The 25,490-nt window shown below is 36.6% G+C and overlaps 1 protein-coding gene across 3 annotated transcripts in view; it reads left to right on the forward strand.

Moving 5' to 3' along the window:
- The window catches only part of CEP162 (centrosomal protein 162), a 108,729-nt gene that overhangs the window by 17,800 nt on the left and 65,439 nt on the right, over positions 1-25,490 (forward strand). For all 3 annotated transcript variants that reach the window (XM_008006508.3, XM_008006510.3, XM_008006512.3), the window contains 7 exons: positions 5,783-5,898; positions 8,047-8,077; positions 8,892-9,008; positions 14,651-14,842; positions 16,027-16,108; positions 21,592-21,874; positions 22,762-23,023. In XM_008006508.3, coding sequence (XP_008004699.3) covers positions 5,783-5,898; positions 8,047-8,077; positions 8,892-9,008; positions 14,651-14,842; positions 16,027-16,108; positions 21,592-21,874; positions 22,762-23,023 — 1,083 coding nt within the window. The remainder of the gene's footprint in view (positions 1-5,782; positions 5,899-8,046; positions 8,078-8,891; positions 9,009-14,650; positions 14,843-16,026; positions 16,109-21,591; positions 21,875-22,761; positions 23,024-25,490) is intronic.

Consider the following 25,490-nt stretch of genomic DNA (forward strand, 5'->3'; position numbering starts at 1 on the left):
CATTTCTGTGTCTACCAATGACACTTCCTTCTTACTTCAAATGTACTTTATTCCCATTTCCAGGGAGGAAGTCAGTCATTCATGTGCTGGATGCTAGTATTTGCCTGTAGGCTGTTTAGTTACTACATGAAAATAATAAAATACAGTTTTGAAGAATGCTTATTAGATTGGCACTTTTCCCAATCAGAAATAATACTTGGCTGTATAAACTTTTGATTTGGATTAAGTACAAAAGTAGCTATAGTAGGCTGGGTGTGGTGGCTCACACCTGTGATCCCAGCACTTTGTGAGGCCAAGGCAGGTGGATCACCTGACTTCAGGAGTTTGAGACCAGCCTGGCCAACATGGTGAAACCCTGTCTCTACTAAAACACAAAAAATTAGCTGGGTGTGATGGCGGGCACCTGTAATCCCAGCTACTCAGGAGGCTGAGGCAGCAGAATTGCTTGGACCCGGGAGGCAGAGGTTGCAGTGAGCAGAGATCATGCCATCGCACTCCAGTCTGGGCAACAAGAGCAAAACTCCGTCTCAAAAAAAAAAAAAAAAAAAGTAACTATAATAATGTTAACAGCAATAATTACTATAAACATTATAGCTAATCATCTCAGCAATCTTTTGAGAAAAGTCCTATTATCCCCAATTTACAGATGGAAAAAGTAAAGCAAAGGGAGTTTGTGGCCTGCCAGTGGTTCTGCAGCTGAAAGTAGTGGAACCAGGAATTGAATCTAGGCCTTCTGGCTCCAGGTGATGCTCTTAAGCACTATGCCATACTGCCTGAACTGTTTCTAACACTTTTTTTACGCAGTCACACACACACACCACAGCGCCTCCCATTGGTTCCCGAATCCTAAGTAGTTGTCCAAGTTCAATGTCATATTCTCCCCTATCTCCTCTTTCCTCGTTCATCATCTTTTCTTAAGCAAGTCTAATCTCGCGGGTTACTTAAAATTCGGTGGTTCCCACCTAGACGACTAAAGTCTGGATCATCTTGTATTGGTCTCAGCACTTAGAAGTGTGCCTAATACAAAGTAATTACTTTTAACTGTCTTATGATTTTAACTACATGTCTACTGATACTTAAAAATCCCAAGCAGCATTCTTTCTCATGTGGAAGAGAAACAAAGGTGAAGTTCTCAGCCTCAGAATACAGATACTGACATAGTTAACCAACTAACCTAGTTTATCTACCTAAGTTACAATATACATGCTGTTCCAAGCTCATATTTCTTATGAACTAAAATGTAGATGTTTCTGTAGCCAGATCTCACTGGAAGCATCCCTGTTTCACTCCCAAACCCTCTCAAATTCATTTCTTAACTTCCAGTATTAATTACAAGTTGTCGTCTTCATCTTCATTCTAAGAAAAGAGTAAAAAACAGGCATTCCAGAAGTAGACTCTAGTACCTTATGTAGTCTTTTTCCCATCAGGCCATCCTGTTTCTCAATGTGATGTAGTTTTTTGAAATACAAATTAGATCATGTTTGTTTCTAAAATGACCAGTTCCACTCTGAAAAGGTGTTCCCTTTCATAGCCACATATCTGAATTAATACTGTGAACAAGTTAAAAATTGAAGAAGAGATCCTGGTCAAATAATTCCTGTCCAACCTTGCCCATAAGTAGACCAAATGCCTGAGTTAACATGGAGACACCTTTTCCTTCTCCACAAAGTCATTGAGATATAATTTGGAGGCTTTAGATAAGAAGCACTCAGGATTGGGAAAACAGCAAAGGTCATATAAGGCCAGTAGTTACCTAAGGAAAGGGTCAGAGATCTTTCTTAAGTACTAGTTAAGACTTACAGTAGAGATACCTGTAGAGACAAAAAAAAAAAAAAAAAATCAGTCAACCTAAGAAACAAAATCCAACCTTTTAAAGAGTGGCAAGATTTCACAAAAGTCCTTCCTTTTATAAGTAAGCAATCAGTCATGTTTGTCTTTTAAAAATAAATATTAAAGTCTTATTTTAAAGGTAATCCAAGATCCTTTGGACAGCTCTAAAAGTTTTTATTTGGTTAATTATATAAAAGACTAAAAATATAAAACTCTAAGAACTATTTGAAAGTACCATAATGACATAAACCAAAGATAGTCTTATAAATTGAATGCTCATTAAATCTTTGCAAAAGAAAAAGTTCTTTTTTTTTTTTAAATTGTACTTTAAGTTCTAGGGTACATGTGTGCAACGTGCTGGTTTGTTACATATGTGTACATGTGCCATGTTGGTGTGCTGTACCCATTAACTCGTCATTTACAATAGGTATTTCTCTTAATGCCATCCCTCCCACCTCCCCCACCATGTGACAGGCCCCACTGTGTGATGTTCCCCACCCTGTGTCCAAGTGTTCTTTCTCGTTGTTCACTTCCCACCTGTGAGTGAGAACATGTGGTGTTTGGTTTTCTGTCCTTGCAATAGTTTGCTCAGAATGATGGTTTCCAGCTTCATCCATGTCCCTACAAAGGACATGAACTCATCCTTTTTTATGGCTGCATAGTGTTCCATGGTATATGTGTGCCACATTTTCTTAATCCAGTCTATCATTGATGGACATTTGGGTTGATTCCAAGTCTTTGCTATTATGAATAGTGCCACAATAAACATACGTGTGCATGTGTCTTTATGGTAGCATGATTTATAATCCTTTGAGTATATACCCAGTAATGGGATGGCTGGGTCAAATGCTATTTCTAGTTCTAGATCCTTGAGGAATTGCCACACTGTCTTCCACAATGGCTGAACTAGTTTATACTCCTACCAACAGTGTAAAAGCGTTCCTGTTTCTCCGTATCCTCTCCAGCACCTGTTGTTTCCTAACTTTTTAATGACTGCCATTCTAACTAGTGTGAGATAGTATCTCATTGTGGTTTTGACTTGCATTTCTCTGATGACCATTGATGATGAGCATTTTTTCATGTGTCTGTTGGCTGCATAAATGTCTTCTTTTGAGAAGTGTCTGTTCATATCCTTTGCCCACTTTTTGATGGGGTTGTTTGATTTTTTCTTATAAATTTGTTTAAGTTCTTTGTAGATTCTGGATATTAGCCCTTTGTCAGATGGGTAGATTGCAAAAATTTTCTCCCATTCTGTAGGTTGCCTTTTCACTCTGATGGTAGTTTCTTTTGCTGTGCAGAAGCTCTTTAGTTTAATTAGATCCCATTTGTCAATTTTGGCTTTTGCTGCTGTTGCTTTTGGTGTTTTAGACATGAAGTCCTTGCCCATGCCTATGTCCTGAATGGTATTACCTAGGTTTTCTTCTAGGGTTTTTATGGTATTAGGTCTAACATTTAAGTCTCTAATCCATCTTAAATTAATTTTCGTATAAGGAGTAAGGAAAGGATCCACTTTCAGCTTTCTACTTATGGCTAGCCAATTTTTCCAGCACCATTTATTAAATAGGGAATCCTTTCCCCATTTCTTGCTTTTCTCAGGTTTTTCAAAGATCAGATGGCTGTAGATGTGTGGTATTATTTCTGAGGATTCCGTTCTGTTCCATTGGTCTATATCTCTGTTTTGGTACCAGTACCATGCTGTTTTGGTTACTGTAGCCTTGTAGTATAGTTTGAAGTCAGGTAGCGTGATGCCTCCAGCTTTGTTCTTTTGACTTAGGATTGTCTTGGCAATGCAGGCTCTTTTTTGGTTCCATGTGAACTTTAAAGCGGTTTTTTCCAATTCTGTGAAGAAAGTCATTGGTAGCTTGATGGGGATGGCATTGAATCTATAAATAACCTTGGGCAGTATGGCCATTTTCACGGTATTGATTCTTCCTATCCAGGAGCATGGTATGTTCTTCCATTTGTTTGTGTCCTCTTTTATTTCACTGAGCAGTGGTTTGTAGTTCTCCTTGAAGAGGTCCTTTACATCCCTTGTAAGTTGGATTCCTAGGTATTTTATTCTCTTTGAAGCAATTGTGAATGGAAGTTCATTCCTGATTTGGCTCTCTGTTTGTCTGTTACTGGTGTATAAGAATGCTTGTGATTTTTGCACATTAATTTTGTATCCTGAGACTTTGCTGAAGTTGCTTATCAGCTTAAGGAGATTTTGGGCTGAGATGATGGGGTTTTCTAAATATACAATCATGTCATCTGCAAACAGGGACAGTTTGACTTCTTCTTTTCCTATCTGAATAGCCTTTATTTCTTTCTCTTGCCTGATTGCCCCAGCCAGAACTTCCAACACTGTGTTAAATAGGAGTGGTGAGAGACGACATCCCTGTCTTGTGCCAGTTTTCAAAGGGAATACTTCCAGTTTTGGCCCATTCAGTACGATATTGGCTGTGGGTTTGTCATAATTAGCTCTTATTATTTTGAGATATGTTCCATCAATACTGAATTTATTGAGAGTTTTTAGCATGAAGGACTGTTGAATTTTGTCAAAAGCCTTTTCTGCATGTTTTGAGATAATCATGTGGTTTTTGTCTTTGGTTCTGTTTATATGCTGGATTACGTTTATTGATTTGCATATGTTGAACCAGCCTTGCATCCCAGGGATGAAGCCCACTTGATCATGGTGGATAAGCTTTTTGATGTGCTGCTGGATTTGGTTTGCCAGTATTTTATTGAGGATTTTTGCATCGATGTTCATCAGGGATAGTGGTCTAAAATTCTCTTTTTTTGTTGTTGTGTCTCTGCCAGGCTTTGGTATCAGGAAGATGCTGACCTCATAAAATGAGTCAGAGAGGATTCCCTGTTTTTCTATTGATTGGAATAGTTTCAGAAGGAATGGTACCAGCTCCTCTTTTTAACTCTGGTAGTGTTCGGCTGTGAATCCATCTGGTCCTGGACTTTTCTTGGTTGGTAGGCTACTAATTATTGCCTCAATTTCAGAGCCTGCTATTGGTCTATTCAGGGATTCACCTTCTTCCTGGTTTAGTCTTGGGAGGGTGTATGTGTCAAGGAGTTTATCCATTTCTTCTAGATTTTCTAGTTTATTTGCATAGAGGTGTTTATAGTATTCTCTGATGGTAGTTTGTATTTCTGTGGGATCGGTGGTGATATCCCCTTTATCATTTTTTTATTGCATCTATATGATTCTTCTCTTTATTATTCTTGCTAGCGGTATCAGTTTTGTTGATCTTTTCAAAAAACCAGCTCCTGGATTCATTGATTTTTTTTTTAAGGGTTTTTTGCATCTCTTATCTCCTTTGGTTCTGCTCTGATCTTAGTTATTTCTTGCCTTCTGCTAGCTTTTGAACGTGTTTGCTCTTGCTTCTCTAGTTCTTTTAATTGTGATGTTAGGGTGTCGATTTTGGATCTTTCCTACTTTGTCTTGTGGGCATTTAGTGCTATAAATTTCCATCTACACACTGCTTTAAATGTGTTCCAAAGATTCTGGTATGTTGTGTCTGTGTTCTCATTGGTTTCAGAGAACATCTTTATTTCTGCCTTCATTTTGTCTTTACCCAGTAGTCATTCAGGGGCAGGTTGTTCAGTTTCCATGTAGTTGTGTGGTTTTGAGTGAGTTTCTTAATCCTGAGTTCTAGTTTGATTGTACTATGGTCTGAGAGACAGTTTGTTATGATTTCTGTTCTTTTACATTTGCTGAGGAGTGCTTTATTTCCAACTATGTGGTCAGTTTTGGAATAAGTGTGATGTGATGCTGAGAAGAATGTATATTCTGTTTATTTGGGGTGGAGAGTTCTATAGATCATCCAAAGGCATCTTTATGTTAATATTTCAATAAACTGTTCTTATACAGACTTCTTCCTTTGGAAATCAACAGCCTTTTCCTGGAATTTGACTTTTTTGACAGTGTGGTCTTTGTACTTTTAATAATTATTTTCTTCAGAAAATTACAGTGATGATTTTGAAGATGAGTATGTTGGTGCACCGTTGACTACTAAAGATGAGGAGACGCCTTCCAAAGAGAATTCCAAATCAGAAAAAATAAGTGTACCCAAACAGGTATATATCAATTATATATTTGACAGTTTTGCAACTTTTTTCATCAACCTGGCTGCCTATTGCTATATGAAGAGCTCAAAAAATGGAGTTCTTCATAATCTTGCTCATTGTTGTAAACTTACAGGTCTCTTAACAGTTAAACATTTTCTTAATTCAAGATATCAAATTAATGTAAATCTTAATGAAAAAAATTATGGCAATTGATGATTTTATGAGAGGTTTTTGGCCAGGCACAGTGGTTCATGCCTGTAATTTCAACACTTTGGAAGGCTGAGGCAGGAGGACTGTTTGAGCCCAGGAGCTCAAGGACAACCTGGACAGCGTAATGAGATCTCATCTCTCCAAAAAATAAATCCTTAAAAAATTAGCAACATATGGTGGCAAGTGCCCGTAGTCCCAGCTACTTAGGAGACTGAGGTGGGAGGATCACTTGAGCCAGGGAGGTCAAGGCTGCAGTGACCTGTGATCATGTCACTGCACTCCAGCCTGGTTGATAAGTGAGACCCTATCTCAGACAAACAAAGACTTCTTTTGGCAAATAAGCTTAAGTTAAGCTTTAGAAATTGAAAGCTTAATTAAAATTTCAAAACTAATTTTTAAACAAGTATATTAACTTATACTTTTTCTTTGGTATGACTTGCCTTTATGAAGTGTAGTAAATGTTCCTCCCTGATATTTATGCTAGTTACGTCTGAAACTTACTTGGCTAAGATAAGGAACTACATGATTCCATTCATATTCAGTGGTGCTTCATACTCTGATTCTCTCATTTCCCAGTTCTTACCAAGAATTGTTCAGGGCTGCTTCTTCATATTGCCTACCTTATAGAACTTATCTTTGAAGCTATCTAATAGTAGCTAGAACAATTAATATTGTTGTTTTGTTATGACTATTTATTTGGTCTGTGTCTGGGTACAGTCTCTTTGGTTCTGTGTGTTAGGACTAGATGTTTTAACGTGAATGAAATTGTAAACTCAAGATAAACACTTTTCAGGTATATATAAATCCTCTTATTTTTAAATTTACTTAGTATTTGGTCCTTGGGTGTCTACGTGTCACTCAGTTTTGAGGGAAAAATGAGATGACCTTAGAAATAATACCGAAATTAATGTGACTGATGAATATCCTTAGAAATTTAATGAGATTTATACTTGGAATATGACCATTACAATATTTTATTGAAAAATGAATAGGTCACCAGCCTGGCCAACATGGTGAAACCCCTTGTCTACTAAAAATATAAAAAATTAGCCAGGCATGCTTGGCATGCGCCTGAGGTCCCAGCTACTTGGGAGGCTGAGGCAGGAGAATTGCTTGAACCGTGGAGGCAGAGGTTGCATTGAGCCAAGATCGAGCCACTGCACTCCAGCCTGGGTGACAGAGCACGACCCTGTCTCAAAAAAAAAAAAAGAGAAAAGATGTATAGGTGGGTAGAAGGCATAATACCGTGGTATATTTAGAAGGTGTACCATATATATAAAAATGTATCAGCCTAACTGTGGAAGCTTCAGAGCACTGTCTGGGTAAGAATCAAAATAGGAAGGATTAAAGCTCTGTTATTGGAAGATCCCACAAACTGCCTACCCAAGTAGGAGGTAGAGGTGATATTAATAGGAAAACTTATTCTAAGGGAACCTCTAATATTGAAGAACTTCATCTGTCTTGCTGTTTGGTGGCCTGTCTTTCTGAAAGTTGTGTCTTTTGAAACATAGATGAAATAATGAGTACAAGGTATTTGGCCATTAATTTTGAACAATAAGTGAAAATAGACTGGTAGTGTTATAATTGCAGAATTCTTGTGTGAAATAGCTCTGTTGTCTTGACATTCAAAAAAAACTAGAGAATTCTTGAGCAAGGTAGATGAGCAAATGGAACTTAAATACTTTAAGCAAGAATTTGTAAGGTCTAAATTAATTTTGGTAATTGCCAAGGTTCAGAAGAGAATTTTAGACGTTCCATCAGAGCTAGTCTTGAAGAATTATTGATAAATGAGAGTGGTTGGTGAAAGAAGCCTAGAAAACACAGTTCCTGATCTTTTCAATGTGGAATAAAAAGCCCTGGATTTCAGATTTTGCTGTTATTTGCATTGTGGTCATTTTGCCTAATTTTGATTTCAAAACATGTCATCATTTTCCTTTTTTAATTTAGGAAGAAGAAAAAACTGGCATGCTAGCTAATGGTAAATATTATTTATATTCATCTTTTAGTTGGCAAAAAATTAGTCTGTTCAGAATTTCATCTAAGTAATTCTGAATGAGTCACTATTTGTGTTTGTTTTTAAATATTTCTAAGGAATTAAAGTTCCTAGCTTTTCTCAATAATGTGTTTCTTATGTCTATTTTGAATCCATTCTGTTATATTTAAGATTTTTTTTACTTTTCTTAATGCCCTTTGCCTTCCATGTGTACATGTACACTAGGCTGTACATAAGCATAGATATGTATGTTCATGTTAGTCTATTGTCTTCTACATCGGAAGAAAATCATATTTGTTATATACATACACACACACATAGATAAAACATGCTTGTTACATATATATATGTATAAGATTATATGTTCTTTGTATATAAGCATTTATCTTTCTTTTTATATGCATTGCATATGTTTTTTTCTGTTTGAGAGACGGAGTCTCGCTCTGTCACCCAGGCTGGAGTGCAGTGGCGCAATCTCGGCTCACTGCAAACTCTGCCTCCCAGGTTCACGCCATTCTCCTGCCTCAGCCTCCTGAGTAGCTGGGACTACAGGTGCCCGCCACCACGCCCGGCTAATTTTTTGTATTTTTAGTAGAGACGGAGTTTCACCGTGTTAGCCAGGATGGTCTCAATCTCCTGACCTTGTGATCCGCCAGCCTTGGCCTCCCAAAGTGCTGGGATTATAGGCATGAGCCACCGCGCCCGGCCTACATTGCATATGTTTAAAATAATTTTATTCGATCAGCAGAACCACTGAGTTTATCTACATTCCTTACATTTTTCTTTTATATTCTTCCAGTTGTGCTGCTTGATTCACTAGACTCTGTTGCAGAGGTCAATCTTGATGAACAAGATCAAATAACACCTAAGCCAAGGGGCCTACCAGAAATGACTGAGAATGAAATGACAGGAACAGGTAAAAATGTTTGGAAACCTGACTGTTCTCTAAATATGGAATGCTTTATGAATAATTGACTACATTTCTAAGGAAATGTATATGTAATAACCATATTGATAATGAAAACTTTAAATCTGACATTTTTCTACCATATGTAATAATTTAATTGAAACTTGCACAATGCAAGTAGGCCAAGTAAAGTGAGGTTTTAAATAAATATTTATTAATAAATGAATAAATGATGTTGATAAAAGTGTAGCACTGTAGGTGAACGTTAACTAATTTTCTATGCCTCTCCAGAGTATTCCGTTAAATCTGCCACGTGTAGGAGAAATGGGACTTTGGTCTTATTGTGCTTTTCCGTAGTTCTTTCTCTAGGAAAAAGCTACACCCCATCCCCAAATTCTGAAATACCTGAGACCAACTAGACTTTCCTAAAGCTTATAAAGGTCTTCAAGATAATGCCTTTTCAAAATTTTTTAAAGCAGTGAAGTGCACATCTTCAATTGAAATCTTATGTAGAACTGTCTCATAAGTAAAAATGATAGTTTATCAGGATAAATATTTAAGCTTATATTTGTTCCATTTGTTCATAAAATAGGTGAGGACAGTAATGGTCTTTTGGAATTTTTGAAATTAGAAACTATTGAGATTGTTACGGTCTCATATCACCATCAGTCTTCCAGTGTGTTTGTGTTTTTTGTTTTTGTTGATTGAATAGTATAAAAATACTCTTGTTTTATCACATAAATAGCTGCAAGTGGGAACTTTTTAATCAGCTTGCTTTGCGGTCTATGGATACTGGTTAACTAAACCAGTTCAGACACTTGATAAAAAAGAGTAATGGAAATCACTAACCAACTCAGAAATCACTAACCATCATCAGCTTGCATTTCATTTTTTTTTTTTTTTTTTGCTTTTTACTTTTTAATTGATATATAATATACCTATAGAAAAGTTTGTGGTATCACAATAGTGCAACTCAATGAGTTTTGAAATACCGAGCACACCCATGTAATCGGCAACCAGATTAAAAACAAGAGGACTTTAACCACAATGTCCATCACATCTCTTATTTCTAGTCACTGTATTTCCAAGAGTCACCACTATTTTGACTTGTTACATCTACTTTCATTTTAAAATATAAAGGTCAAAAAATTACAACTATAAGACATAATTTCCCCATCAAGACACATTACTCACTTGTTGCCCAACTGAGTATTCCACCATCATGTAAGCGTGTGCTGAGTGCGTGTCCCCCAGTTTTACTGCTGTTGATTTAAGGAACCGTGTCACATACGTGCTTTGATAGTCTGTCCCCTTGCACAGTTTTCAGTAGGCAGACATGAATTTTTTTAAAAGGCCATCGTACAGCTACAGCTTTTCTGATTAACAGTATTTTATAGGAAATTCATGTGCTCAGGATGACCAGAGAAACTTTATTCTGAGATGTGCATTAAAACAAGTAAAGAAGAAAGCAAAAATTATTAAAAATACTATAATTACATAATGTCTTCAGATTACTACAGTTACATAAATGGTACATTTGAGTGTGCAGATTAGCTTCTATTATAATGTTTAAGTTTTAAAGCATGATTTAAAATGGAATTTCAGTAATACATCTGTGAAACCCATGATTTTCTCTGAAAAACTGGTAACAAAATCAGTTGCATACACAGTATGAAAACCAATACTGTAGGTTTTAAGAAAAACTCAGAAATAAAATATGTATTTCTAAAAGTAAAAATTTTATTAAGATGATCTAAGCAGTTATATAAAGCTGTAGTTTTTTGGTCTTAATTCTTAAATATTCTTGACTCCAAGATAATTTGATTAGTCCATTACTTGAACGTAGTAGAGCATGAACTTACTATCATGTAGATTTGGATTCATATTTTCAACCTTGCCACTTACCAGCTATGTGACATTGGATAATGAGTACCTACCTCTAAGCATGTTTTCTCTTCTTTAAAATGAACCCTTGTGATGGTCAACTGAGATGAAATATAGTCCATAGTACATTTTTAGGAGTCACTAAACAGTTACAACTTTGTTGTTGTTATTATCGTCATTGTTTATGTCAACCCTGTGTTACTAATACATGCTGCAGTAGAGAACCTAGAGTTATACAGTATAAACACTTGTTGGCTGCGGGGTATTGAATTTCTGGTGTTTAAAATACATACTTTAAAGTCTTCAGCTAGGTGCATTTTTTCCTGCCTGTAATTCTAGCACTTTAGGAGGCTGAGGCAGGTGGATCACCTGAGGTCAGAAGATCGAGACCAGCCTGACCAACATGATGAAACCCGGTCTCTACTGAAAAATACAAAAAGTTAGCCAGGTGTGGTGGCACTTGCCTGTAATCCCAGCTACTCGGAAGGCTGAGGCAGGAGAATCGCTTGAACCTGGGAGGCGGAGGTTGTAGTGAGCCAAGTTCATGCCATTGCACTCCAGCCTGGGCGATGGAGTGAGACTCCATCTCAAAAAATAAATAAATAAATAAAATAAAAGATATACTTGAAAGTCTTCAAATGAGTATGTGAACTAGGTTTAACAACTGAAAAGTTCAGTGGTGTATTTTTTTGTTTTACCATATCACTTCATGTGTTAAGCAGCTAACTTTAACAACCATTGGTTAATTTTCAAACACTGCCTAACTTTAAACATTGTCAAAGATTCTCTTTTGTTAAAAATATTATTTCTGAAATTCTTTGTGCTTTGCTATATCAAAGAGGTTAGTAAATATAAAACTTAAGGTTTCCTAACACCAGACTAGATCTAACCTTTCATTTACTTTCATTTGTCTCACAGGCAAGTACCATTTTGTGCTATGCCTCCATTACTGGAGTCATCACAGGATGACAGTGTTGCTCCATGAAATTAGACCCTTTCCTCTGCAAAATAGTATCTGGCACTTCTCAACTTTCTCTTTTATTTTTTTATTTTTTATTTGTTTATTTTTTTTTGAAACAGAATCTTGCTCTGTTACCCAGGCTGGAGTGCAGTGGCATGGTCTCTGCTCACTGTAATCTCCGCCTCCTGGGTGCAAGCGATTCTCCTGTCTCAGCCTCCCGAGTAGCTGGGATTACAGGTGCACCCCACCACGCCTGGCTAATTTTTGTATTTTTTTAGTAGAGATGGGGTTTCACCATGTTGGCCAGGCTGGTCTTGAACTTTTGATCTCAAGTGATCCGCCTGCTTCAGCCTCCCAAAGTGCTGGGATTACAGGCGTGAGCCACCATGCCTAGCCTCAATTTTCTAAAGTTGAAAAATATGAGAGCTTTTGACTTGTAATAATAATATATAAAATAACTACAGAGTCTTCTGTTTTCAATGTAAAAGGCAGATAAGGAACCCCTTTTCATGATATACTTGGAAAAAAGTTAACTTACATAACCATGAAATTATTTTTAGTATGACTTAGGTTAATAACTCAAGTTAGAAAAGTACCATTTTCCTGCCATTTTTTGAGCAGCCTCTTCTACCTCTTTTTTTTTTTTTTCTTTTTCATTTCTAACTTTTAGGTCATTTGTTTTTCTGCATGTTTGCTCTGTTGTTGCTTAAAAGCCTAAAACCTATTCTTTCTGACACCTCATACCTACTAAATTAGGTATGAGCATTTGATACTATTATGGTCTTTACCATTGAAGTAATTTCTTTTATGTATGCTCAGCAGATACTTGCTCAACCTGATACTTTTGTAGAGGAAAAAATGGCACCGTGTGCTTTTCCTTTTTTCTTGAAAATTAATTATCTCTTTCATTCATGCTACAAGCAAGACCTTTTTCCTCATGTCCTCTTGAAAATCTCTGCCCTTCAACTGTTGGCTGTATCCCCTTCTGTTTTTAGTTTATTTAAGCAAACTTGTTATTTGGGTATACTTCATGTAGCCATGGGGACCTGAAGCACTAGCTAGAAAGACATCTCATTGTAAGGCATTCTTACACAATCTTATATGTAGCACTTGGCTGTCTCTTTTGTTAGAAGTTGTGTATATACACAACTTACATTGTATATATAGGAAGATGAGACTATATATACTATTTTATTTTTAATAACTGGTTAATTAACCATGGGTATGAAGAGAAGAGATTAGTCACCTGTTTTTCTTCTTTTTTTCCTGTCTTCTGTGATTCATTATTTTCCTCTAATTTTGAAAATTCCACTTGTCAGTAATAAAAATTACAAAATGAATAAGTACTCAAAACTGTGCAATCATTATTAACATTAAATTTTTTGAATTCTTTTTTCTAGAATTTGTCAGTTGGTAGACAGAGAGGGTATATTAGTCCATTTTCATGCTGTTGATAAAGACATACCCAAGACTGGGTAATTTATACAGGAAAAAGGGTTTATTGTATTTACAGTTCCACATGGCTGGGGAAGCCTCGCAATCATGGCAGAAGGCAAGGAGGAGCAAGTCACATCTTACATGGATGGTGGCAGGCGAAGAGAGCTTGTGCAGGGAAGCTCCTGTTTTTAAAACCATCAGATCTCATGAGACTCATTCACTATCATGAGAACAGCACAGAAAAGACCCACCCCCATAATTCAATCACCTCCTACCAGGTCCCTCCCACGACACATGGGAATTGTGGGAGTTACAATTCAAGATGAGATTTGGGTGGGAACACAGCCAAACTATATCAGAAGGCTAATAGGGAAGGAAGAGTGAATGATGACATCAAGTGACTGACTAAATAGTGATGTGATTAGGAAATACTGGTAGTAGAACAAGTTTTAGTAGGGAATATAATGAATTCAGTTGGGGAATATGTAGATGTGATATAGGACAATCTAGATGCCTGTTAAGTTGATATTCAGAAAAGAGTTATAAGGACGCAAGACATAGATTTTGGAGTCATAAGCATATGGGTAATAGTTGAAGCTAAAAGTCTTCATGAAATTAGCCAGGCCAAAAAACTAGTAAGTGAGGTGTTCAAAAGAAGAGGACTGAAGATGGAGCCCTGAAATGAACTATAGACCATAAGAGATGGAAAACTGCCATCAAAATGGTGGTAATAACAAAAAGAAGAAGGCATGCAGAAGAAACAGTTACCAGGAAAAAAAAAAACAATGTATGACTTCTCTGCCTTTTGGCTAAGATAAAGTGAAAAAGACAATGTCAGATGTCTCACATAGCTGAAGAAAACTAAAGACAAATGGAGTTGGTCATTAGGAAACTGCTTTTGATCATAACAGCTTTAACAGGATGTTGGAATACATTGGATTGCAAAGTTGGAGGACTGAATTCATTGTGGTTGAAAAAGTGTAGATGACAGGATGCTTGGTGGTACAGAGAAGCAGAGAGAATGGTAATGGTAAAGGAGAGGTAGAATCCTTCAAAGGAATTTTTTAGTTTGGGAAACTTAAGAATAGTTTTATCCAATGCAGAGGGAGTTGATTAAGAATAGTAGTAGAAAGAGCAATGACTAGTGAAGGCAGATTTTATACTTACCACATCAGGACATGCCTCAACTTGCTCAAAGAGTTGTTGAGCCTGCTGTGAATTCATGCTGGTAGGCCATAGCTGCAAATTACCTAGTTAGTACTTAATTCTACTTTTGTATTCCTAACAGGTTAAGAAATGATATTAGTGTTTTATAGTTCTCATGTATTTGTGGTGTAAGTATTTCTGGTGATTACGTTTATTTCAACAGGTGTTTCCTATGGGCAAAGCAGTAGTGATGTTGAAGCCCTACATCAAGCTTACTGTCATATAGCCCATTCATTGGGAGATGAAGACAAACAAAAAATTGATAGTAATGCAATGGAAGATATCAAGAGCTCAGTGAAAGGTCATTCTCAAGAAAATGAAGAGAATTCAAAAAACATCTCTACTATGGAATCCGGTAAAAACTGATAGATGAATTTTTCAATTATTTGATATCCTTTCTAAAGAGTTTTTAGTGTAATATAATTAAAATACAATTTGCTGTAGTGATTGTTTCTCAGTCTCTGAGCTTAATTAAAGAGTTTTTTTCAGCCAGACGAGGTGGCTGACACCTGTAATCCCAACACTTTGGGAGGCCGATGTGGGTGGATCATGAGATCAAGAGATTGAGACCATCCTGGGCAACATGATAAAACCCCATCTCTACTAAAAATACAAAATTTAGCTGGGCATGGTGGCGCACGCCTGTAGTCCCAGCTACTTGGGAGGCTGAGGCAGGAGAATAGCTTGAACCCAGGAGGCGAAGGTTGTAGTGAGCCAAGATCGTACCAGTGCTCCTCCAGCCCTGGCAAGAGAGTGAGACTCTGCCTCAAAAAAAAAAAAAGAAAAGATTTTTTTCAAACAAAATACAGGAATCATTGGCTTAACTATAAAATTAGAGCCAAACACAAAACAAAAATTCAGTTTCTTTTTTTTTTTTTTTTTTGAGACGGGGTCTTGCTCTGTCACCCAGGCTGGAATGCAGTGGCACTGTCTTGGCTTACTGCAGCCTCCGCCACCCTGGTTCAAGCAGTTCTCTTGCCTCAGCCTCCTGTGTAACTGGGATTACAGATACCTGCTGCTACACCCAGCTAATTTTTGTATTTTTAGTAGAGATGGGGTTTCACCATGTTGATCAGGCTGGTCTCGAACTCCTGACCTCAGGTGATCCACCCGTCTTGGCCTCCCAAAGTGCTGGGATTACAGGCTTGAGCCACTGCGCCTGGCCCAGTTTCTTTTCCAATATGCCTTGATCAAATTAAGAAGTCACTTAAAGGGACGTTTTTACTCTTTTGCCTGTACATATACTAAAGTTGTATTTTGTTAGAGAACAGCATTTCAGGATCAACCAAATATGTACTGAGAGTGTGTTTGTGTATAAATATTTTTTGATAAATATATTTAATATTGATATTTGAGATATTTATTTGATATTTCATAAGAAAGGAAGTTTTCCTGGTATAAGGAAACTTAAGATGGAAAACCAGGCTTATTGCATGTACTGTTTTGTGTCAGAGAAAATATAATTTTGGTGCTATTACACATGTAAATTAAGCAACCTATATAACATTTTTTGTTTCTGCTCTTTTTTCCGCCTCTTAGATCTGCCCACAGTAGAGGAGCTGATGAAACCTATCAGAATAGATTCTTTTGGGGTCAGTGGTTTTGATTTACAACCTGTGAGGTATGAATTTATTTATTTATTGTTTTGTCATTGGAAACTTTTATAGTCATTTGTTCTATGTAATCATTCCTAGTGAATGATTAATGACTAATGTTAGCTTGAGTCTACGTGTGAGTCATTACTCTCTTCTTTTTATATTTGTCCTTACTCAAGTCATCAAAAATCTTGGGCTAAATGAAAAAATAAATAGATGCTATAAAAAAGTTGCTGCCACCAAATAGTCCTAAAGGTTTTCACTGAAAAATACAGACTCCTCAGCTTTAAATAGTGCTGGAACAGTTCATTCACGATGAAGGAGAAAGTGAATGTTATTCTGTTTATGAGTCATAGATTTGCTTCTTTATAAACCAGTTTTGACTTAGTCACAGACTGGCTGTCATCTCACAGGGTGAGTTTTGTAGCCACAAGAGAAACGATCCTCATTAAAATGCTTCAGGTCCAATACGGTTTAGTGGAAGTATATGTGACCCACTGTCATTCTTCAACACAGAGTAACACGTCACAGTAACCTTATCATAGACAGCGTTACTTTTATGTAGCACTGAAATGTCATTTCCAGTCTCCCACGCGATCCTCATAACAAGTAGAGAAGGCGTCTTTATGCCCGTAATTCAAGAAATGAAACTGAGATGAACTCAATTTACTGGTAGGTGATAACAGCTGACATTTGTCACATTTACTTTGGGCAAATACTTTACGTGTATTATTTCATTTCACCTTACAGCAACTCCATGGGTTATAGTCCATTATTATCCCTATTTCATAGACAAGAAGACTGAAGCCTAAGAGGTTAAAATAAATAAAGCCATTGCCTAAGGCCATAGAGCTGTGGACCAGGAACACAGGCCATTCATGTGCCTAACCACTTATATTGTCAGGTCTTTGATCTCCATAAAATACTTCTGTGAAGTAGCCTGTCATTCATTCATGTTGTCATTTGTTCACTTGTGTCTTCAACAGACATGTTTTGAGCCCCCTTCCTATACTATATCCTCATGATGTAAATCCACATGTGGTGATTTCCTGGCCTTGTTTCTACATTTGTGCTAGTTGAGAAAAAAATGATGCAGTGAACCTTACGCTAAAATTCATTCACTTCAGTGCTAAGTCTAGTAGTCTTCCATTGATCTATAGTGCTAATTCGTATTTTTAAAGGAGAGATTGTGCCCACTCATCATTGCTCTTTGGGGGTATGTTAGTGATAACTAAAGAGATTTTCTTACATGTCTTGTACCTTTGTTGTTATAGGTAAAACAATTTCAATAATAGGAATTCTAAAATAGATTTTTACATTTGTGTTTAAAAGCTTAAAACAGATATACTTATATTAAAGGCATAACAGTAATCATATGTAATAGAAATGTTAGTAATATGATCTCTAGTACACATACTTAAAAATTTTTTAGTAAACTCTGGAGTAAATGACCCTAGCTGCCATAACATAATCCTTGAAATCTTAGTAGATTATCATCAAAAATGTATTTCTTGCTCATATCACTGTCCCTTGTGGGTCAGTGGGGTTGAATTGGGGCTCTGCTCCACACAGTCATTTAGGAGCCCAGGCTACTTCTGTCATCAGCACATAGTTTTAAGATTTGTTATGACATCATCCAACCAGTCAGTAAGGAAAGAAAGAGAATGGTTTTACATCCTCTCTTTTAACTGTCTTAACACAGAAGTTTCATATGTTTCATATCACTTCAGCTCACATTCCATTGATAGGAACCAGCACATCTAGCTAACTAGGTCCAAGGAGGCTGTGAAATGTGGTTTGTTTCTGTGCCAAGAAAGAAAAATGAGTTTGGTCAGTATCTAGTCATTCTCTGCCAGGATATATCTTTCTAATAACAAAATATCAATTTCACTCTTCTTCATATCCAGACTCACTTATCCCCTTCCCCAAGCAGGCTTCCCCAAGCCCCATTCAGGACTGTATGCATCTGAAAGACCAGGATTTCCAGGTGAAGCGCAGTCCTCTCCGTCAGGTTTGAGTACAACTCCTCATTGTCTACCAATGGATGAATTAAAAAGACAGGGTTATATACTTGCTTGCCCCCATCGCAATATATAATGGTGGAACTGCAGTAGATATGCCCTTTCAGCAAGGAAAAGTATGAGGAAAATACAGTAATCAATGTTGCAACTTTGAGAACCATGGAAAGAACTTGTAAAGGCCTCCTACCTTGGGAATAGGGATTTTCCTTGATTAGGTTTTTATTCTATTAAGAAGGGGCTACCTTAAATCTATTATTCTATATAGCCTCTCATTCCATTCCTTGGAGGATTTGTCTTGTATTTTATCACCATTGGCTACAACTGAAGTGGATTTTAGGTTGAGGGGTATGCCCGTGTTGGGGGATACACTCCCTTTTCAATCCACTTCCTGCCTACAGGTAGCTTTAAGTTTCCCAGTCCCTGGCTTTTGGGTTTCTTTTTTTTTTTTTCTTTTGAACAGGGTTATGGTTTCTTTGACATTATATTCTTTCAGAAAGTTTAGTAACCTAGCAATCTCTTTGGTCCCAGTGAATTCCATGTGCCAGCAATGAAATTTAGAGTTCTTTGCTACCCAGAATCTATAAGGAACTTAAGCAAATTTATAAGCAAAAAGCAACCTCATTAAAAAGTAGGCTGGGCACGGTGGCTCAAGCCTGTAATCTCAGCACTTTGAGAGGCCGAGGCAGGCGGATCATGAGGTCAAGAGATCGAGACTATCCTGGCCAACATGGTGAAACCTGATCTCTACTAAAAATACAAAAATTAGCTGGGCATGTGGCACGCACCTCTAGTCCCAGCTACTCAGGAGGCTGAGGCAGGAGAGTCGCTTGAACCCAGGAGGCAGAGGTTGCAGTGAGCCGAGATCACGCCACTGCACTCCAGCCTGGTGACAGAGCAAGACTCCATCTCAAAAAAAAAAAAAAAAAAAAAAAAAAAGTGGGCAAGGACATGAACAGACATTTTTCAAAAGAAGACGTGCAGTCAACAAGCATTTGAAAAAAATGTTCAACATCACTAATCATTAGAGAAATACAAATTAAAACCACAATGAGATGCCATCTCATGCCAGTCAGAATAGCTCTTATTAAAAAGTAAAAAACAAGAAAAGCCATGCTGGTTGCAGGGAAAAGGGAACATTTATACACTGCTGGTGGGAATGTAAATTAGTTCAGCCATTGTGGAAAGCAGTTTGGCAGCTTCTCAAAGAACTTAAAGCAGAATTACTGTTCAACCAGCAATCTCATCATTGGATATGCACCAAAAGGAATGTAAATTGTCTACCATAAAGACATATGCATGCATATGTTCATTGCAGCACTGTTCACGATAGCAAAGACATGGAATCAACCTAAATGCCCATCAGTGATAGACTGGATAAAGAAAGTGTGATACATATACACCATGGAATACCATGCAGCCGTAAAAAAGAATGAGATCACATCCTTTGCACCAACATGGATGGAGCTAGAGGCCGTTATCCTAAGCAAACTAATGCAGGAACAGAAAACAAAATACTTATGTTCTCACTTATCAATGGGAGCTAAACATTGAGTACATATGGACAGAGAGATGAGAGCAACAGACACTGGGGCCTACTTGAGAGGCTGGGAGGAGGGTGAAGATTGAAAAGCTACCTATTGGGTACTATGCTTATTACCTGAGTGTGAAATAGTCTGAACACCAAATCCCCGTGAACAATACCCGTATCCCTGAACCTGGAATAAAAGTTAAAAAAAAAAGTTCTTTGCTAGACAAAGGTTTTAAATCTGCTTTATTCTTTGATTCCTTGTCCCTCTAATTTTTTTCTCTGCGTTTATTTGCAGTTCTCTGGATATTTGGGGAAACATTTTTTTTTTTTTTTTTGAGACAGAGTCTCACTCTGGATGATACTCTTAATATGATCTTTGCTAAGGGACTGGGTCACTCTTCACTCTTCAACCAAGAAGTCTCATGAAATCTTGCTTTTTCATAGTATTCTTCAAGGCTGAATCTTACAGCTTGAGTCTACACAGAGAGAACCCATTTCTAGGGTTTCTAGATTCTTTCTATTCTCTCTAAATTCTGCTTATAAACCAGCTCATTCTGTGTTGAGCTCATCAGTTTTTTGGTAATATCTTGTCAAAAGAAGCTAATAGTAGCCAGCACTTAACTCCTTATTCTTTCCCGTCATTTCTCTTAGTTCTCCATGGTCGGCTGGCATGTGGTCTGCCTTACAAACTTTTGTAGATGACAATTTAGCAATGTTTTGCCACTGTAAAACATAGGCTGCCGTCTCTCCAGACTCTAGTTTTCAGTTTCCTGCCACCCTGAACCTGACAACTAAGCCAGTAACAAATAAGTTGGGTTCTTGGCATCATAGCACTCACATTCTAAAGGGAATAACTAGTAAATGGTCCCATCTAGATGAAAGTTGGCAAGGAAATATAGTTTAGTTGGTACCCAGCAAGCATGAGAAACAATTTTGATTAACATCTAGCCAGGTTCTGCTGCCATGAAAAAGGAAAGAACTATTATATTTTTGATGATTCCCGCTACTTTAGAAGCTTCTAATGATTACCAAGAAGTCAATCTACATTATATGAAAATGGTAGCCTCTTAAACTTTCTTTAATCTTATTTTATAAATTACAAAATTAAATGGCCTAATTGACACATGATTAACTATTTTAAGACTAACAGTTCCCATATTTTTGGAGACCCTGTAGTTTGCCAATATTTAACTGTATTTAAAACATTTCCTTACGTTGTATCTTCTAGATTTTTAACATCTAATTGAATTGTTACATTTAAGTGTTTTAAACCGTAGTTGCCATATTTTTGGAGACCCTATAGTTTGCCAGTATTTAACCACATTTAAAACATTTCCTTACGTTGTATCTTCTAGATTTTTAATATCTAATTGAATTGTTACATTTAAGTGTTTCAAACCACAAAAGTGATTTTCTTTTCAAAGCCTAGTGATTTTTCTGTTTTACATTAAAATTTGTCCTATACTGTGATTAAATATATGCTTTTTTAGTGTTTATACTCTAAGCCTCCTTAACATAAATTACGATTATTTCTTTAGTTTGTTCTAGAAATGTTTAAAATGTTTTTCTTATTTCAAATGCATGTCGACTTTATAAGAAATTGTAGATAAAAGATATATTACAGAAAGTTCATTTAGAAATTTATATTTTACTTTTCTACAAAAGCAGTCTCAAGTCTTGTTTGGTTTGGTCTTTCTCTAAAATAGATGTCAGCATCACCTTTATAATCCTTTGCATTATACTGCATTAAAATTATTATCTGAAATTAAAAGCCATTACACTACATGAGTATACTATTAACCAAAATTATAAATAATGTATTTAACATCAGTAACTTAATATGAATAGTTAACAACTCATATATACAGTGCGTCTGCGTGTACACACACACGTGGTTATTACTGATATTTGAAGAGCTGTTACATAGGGTTCATTATCTGTGTCCTGTTTTGTTGTATAGCTCTGAGAAAGTGGCCGAAAGTAAAGAAACTGAATTTGTTAACTCTTTACCCCTGAAGATGAACCCAAATATTATGTCTCAAGACTCACAACGTGTGAACCATTTTTTTGACAAAAACGATGAGAATGTGGTTTTACAAAAGACCACAAATGAGAGTATGGAAAACAGCTGTCCACAAGTAACTGCCACAGAAGAACATGTTGATAAAATGTACCTTAATATTTTGAGGAAAAAAATATCTGTTAATTCTTCATCATTATCTCAGGATGACAAAATTAATAAAGTAAGTATTTGTAGTCTAAATTGATTTGAGATATTGAGAACTGAAGTTATGTAAAGTATATAAGTACTATTGGTAGGTGTGTGCTTTTTAAACTAGTGGGATTGATTGTATACTAACCTCTATAGTAGATCTTGGATATTTGTGAGTAATATTTATTACAATGCTAGCCAATCCCAAATTCAAAAATACCACCGTAACATTAGCTTGCTTTTAGAAGCCATTCTTTATACATTTTTTCCTTTTTTTGAATAAAATATAGTCCAGAATTTAAACAGTATAAGAAAAAGTTTATTCATCATTGTAGTGTGCACTGTTCAGTCTTTCCAGTCATTTGTATTTTTTAAGTTGTCATTTTATAGGAAAGCAATTAACACCTGTGAAGAAATTTGCATTTTGCTAATTCTTTTTCCTGTATTCTTGATCTCTTCTGCTTTATAGTTGCCATGATTCAGACATTCTATTTGTATTTTATAATTTTGAATTATGTTTTTAAGTCTTCTCCAGTTCTTTGTGGAATAAGGCAAGGTATTAATAACATTTTTAAAGCATCTTGAGAAATTCAGATAACAAATTAAATAAGATTTTGTGTCCTTTCAAAAGATGCTGTTTCTGCTGTGTTCATTCAAGTAATTACACATCTTGGTTTCTGGCAAGCTAATTTTGCTTTATTATTTTGCTTTACTTTGTTTCAATGCTAACTTTGAAGGTCTGCTTCAAAATACTAAAATTCGGATGCATTAGACTTCAAGAACTTAACTATGGTAGTTTGCCTTTTACAAACTACATTATTTGATAATCACTATTGTTTTGACATCCTTTAAATATTCATTTACAACAATAGTTAAAGTTTATTTAGGTACTGAAGACCTTTTGCTTGTTGTGTACAGACTTACAGATCTCAACTTAGTTCTGAAGAAGAAGGGGCTGTAATGGGTAAACAGGTACCATACAAGAAGGCCAGAAGTGCACCTCCTTTGCTTAAAAGGAAACCCCATCGTGGATTATATGCATCAGTTAGGAGCTCAGGCTATGGCAAACCCAGTTCACCACTCAAGATGTTTTCTACTCTTGAAAATAAAACTTCAGGGGACATTATAAAAAGCAAAAACTTGAGATCGATTTCCACCTCTAATCAACCTAGGAGAAAAGGTAATCATGTACTCTTTATTTAGTATATTGTTTTACTTTCTTTGCTTCCATGGAGGAGAATTAATCTTAAGGTACCAGATTCTATTTGTAAGATGCAATTTACAGGAGGCAGCAGGGCTTGACTCAGGGTGGTGGCAGTAGAGGTGATGAAAAGTGATTAGGTAAGGATATATTTAGGAGGTAGAACCAAAAATCTGAAAAATTGGTTTTGGATTGCTAAGATTTTTGGCTTGAGCAACTGGGAGAATGGAGTTACACTCAGCTGGAATGGGGAAGGCTGTGACTGAGTAGATTTGAGAGTTGGGGAAAAACTGGGAGTTTAATTTTTGAGATGATAGTTTTGAGATGTCTATTCAACATGCAAGCAGAAGTGACAAGGAGGCAGTCAGATATAAAAGTCGAGTTCAGGAGGGAAATATGGATTATAGATACCATTTGGGAGTTGTTGAAATCTGATTGACAATACCAAAAGAGTGAGCATAGATAGAGGGAAAGGAGCAAGCCAAGGCCTGAGGCCCCTGGTCTTGCTAACCTGAAGAAATCAGGCAGAAGAGGAGGAACCTGCAAAGAAAACAGAGTGAGGTTGGAAGAATCCTGAGGGCATGTGGAATCCTGAAAACAAGCAAGTGAAGAAAGTGTGTTGAGAAGGACTGCGCTGTCATTTACTGCTGAGAGATTAAGACAGGTGAGAACTGAGAACTGCTCTTTGGGTTTAGCAAGGAGGAGGTGATCAATAAAGTGTATAAGCAGTTTCCGTGGAGAGGTGGCTGTAAAAGGCACATTAAATGGAGTAAGCGGAAATAGGAGTGGAATGGTGCTTCAAGTTATAGACCACACTGCAGATAGTTGCTGTAAAAGGCAGCAAAATAATAGGCCAGTAGCCGAGATGGAAGATGAGACCAAGAACATTTTTGTTTTGCTTTTTTTTATGAAATAAATGATTGTTTTGTTTGTATGATGTTAAGAAAGATTTGATAGAAAGAAAAATAATTGACAAAGTGTAAGAGTGAGGGGAGAATTGCTGGAGCAATGTTTTTGAGTAGGGTAGCTGTAATGGGATCTGGTGCACAGTGGAAGAAGGGTTGGCATTAGAAAGTAACATGGCTATTTCCTGCATTCTAGGAACTGTGGAGGCAGATGGGAAGGGAGAGTGTGCTGGCAGGTGGTTAGATGTGCTGAGGAGAGAATGCTTTTTGTGATAGCTCCAGTTTTCTCGGAGAAATAGAAAGTATCATTAGATGAGCATGAGGGTTAGGCAAAGGTGTTTTGGAGGTTACAAGAGAAAAGAGAAAATATGAAGTAGCCATCTAGGAGAGTTAGACTGTCAGGAATCAAGACAGTCTAATTAAAGTTAGTGATCATGAATTTAAATTGAAATAACAATTAAGTTGTTATTTAACACGTTAAATAACCAACTTGTTTAACCAACTGTTAAATGAACTGTACTTGGTAGAACAGTTGGGTTTACCAAAAAAATATATTTTTGGCAAGTGAAGCTGATGATGTATGTAAAAGTGATTAGAATGGTTGACCATGGAGTTTAAGTTGAGCAATGAAGGAAGAAAGGGCATCAAGGGAGTGTGACACAATCTGCAACAGGTATGATCCATCGACTGTGAGTCCTAGTGGGGTCAAAGGATAGTTGGAATCTGGGTACCAGAGAGTGTGAGGAGGGAAGACAGAGATGATAGTCATAGTAGATGATTAGATGAGGGACTTAGATTGGGGAGTGGTGACATTACTGATAATAGTCTAGGAAAGACCTAAACTATGCCAGTGGGAATGAGTAGCTGAGATGGAAAGAAGTTCAATGAACCAAAAGCCAGGGAGTTGAAAGGATCACCTATGAATATGTTGAAATTACCGAGAATGAAGACAGAGGTAATGTCACAGTGAGTGAAAAAGAAATGAGAGGAATCATGAGGAGGTTGCTAGATGAAGACTAATATTTTTATGAGTAAAGTGAAATAATATTCTTAAACTCATTTTTCATATTTTAAAATTTTATAGCATTTGTGACATCCAAAATAAAAATAAAACACATTAAAATTTATAGTAAATTTATAGTAAAGTATAATGATGGACCATAAATATTTTTATACTGAACTACTTTTTCTCACTAGACTGTCTATTAAGTATGTTGTTTTTAATCTCTGTTTTTTATTGAAGAATTGCCCAGAGCAGTTTTAGTTATATTCAGAGGAACTGTAATTCCTTTGGGATAGTATTTACTTGTTAAAGGTTGAGTTCTCCAGGAAGCAGAGTTTGAGATGAGATTAGTGTTCAGAAAATATACAAAATGCAGTTAAAATTAAAGTCAACATTGGTTAGGATGAAGAAAAAGCCCAGCTACTAGAACTTAACCAAAGTAAAGATATCTTTTTTATGTAACAAAGAGTCCAGAGATAGGCAGTTCGTGGCTACTAAGCTGTGCAGGGAACCAGATTCCTTTTTCTTTCCTGATGCA

This window comes from Chlorocebus sabaeus, chromosome 13 (genome assembly GCF_047675955.1).
Source record: "Chlorocebus sabaeus isolate Y175 chromosome 13, mChlSab1.0.hap1, whole genome shotgun sequence".
NCBI lineage: Eukaryota > Metazoa > Chordata > Mammalia > Primates > Cercopithecidae > Chlorocebus > Chlorocebus sabaeus.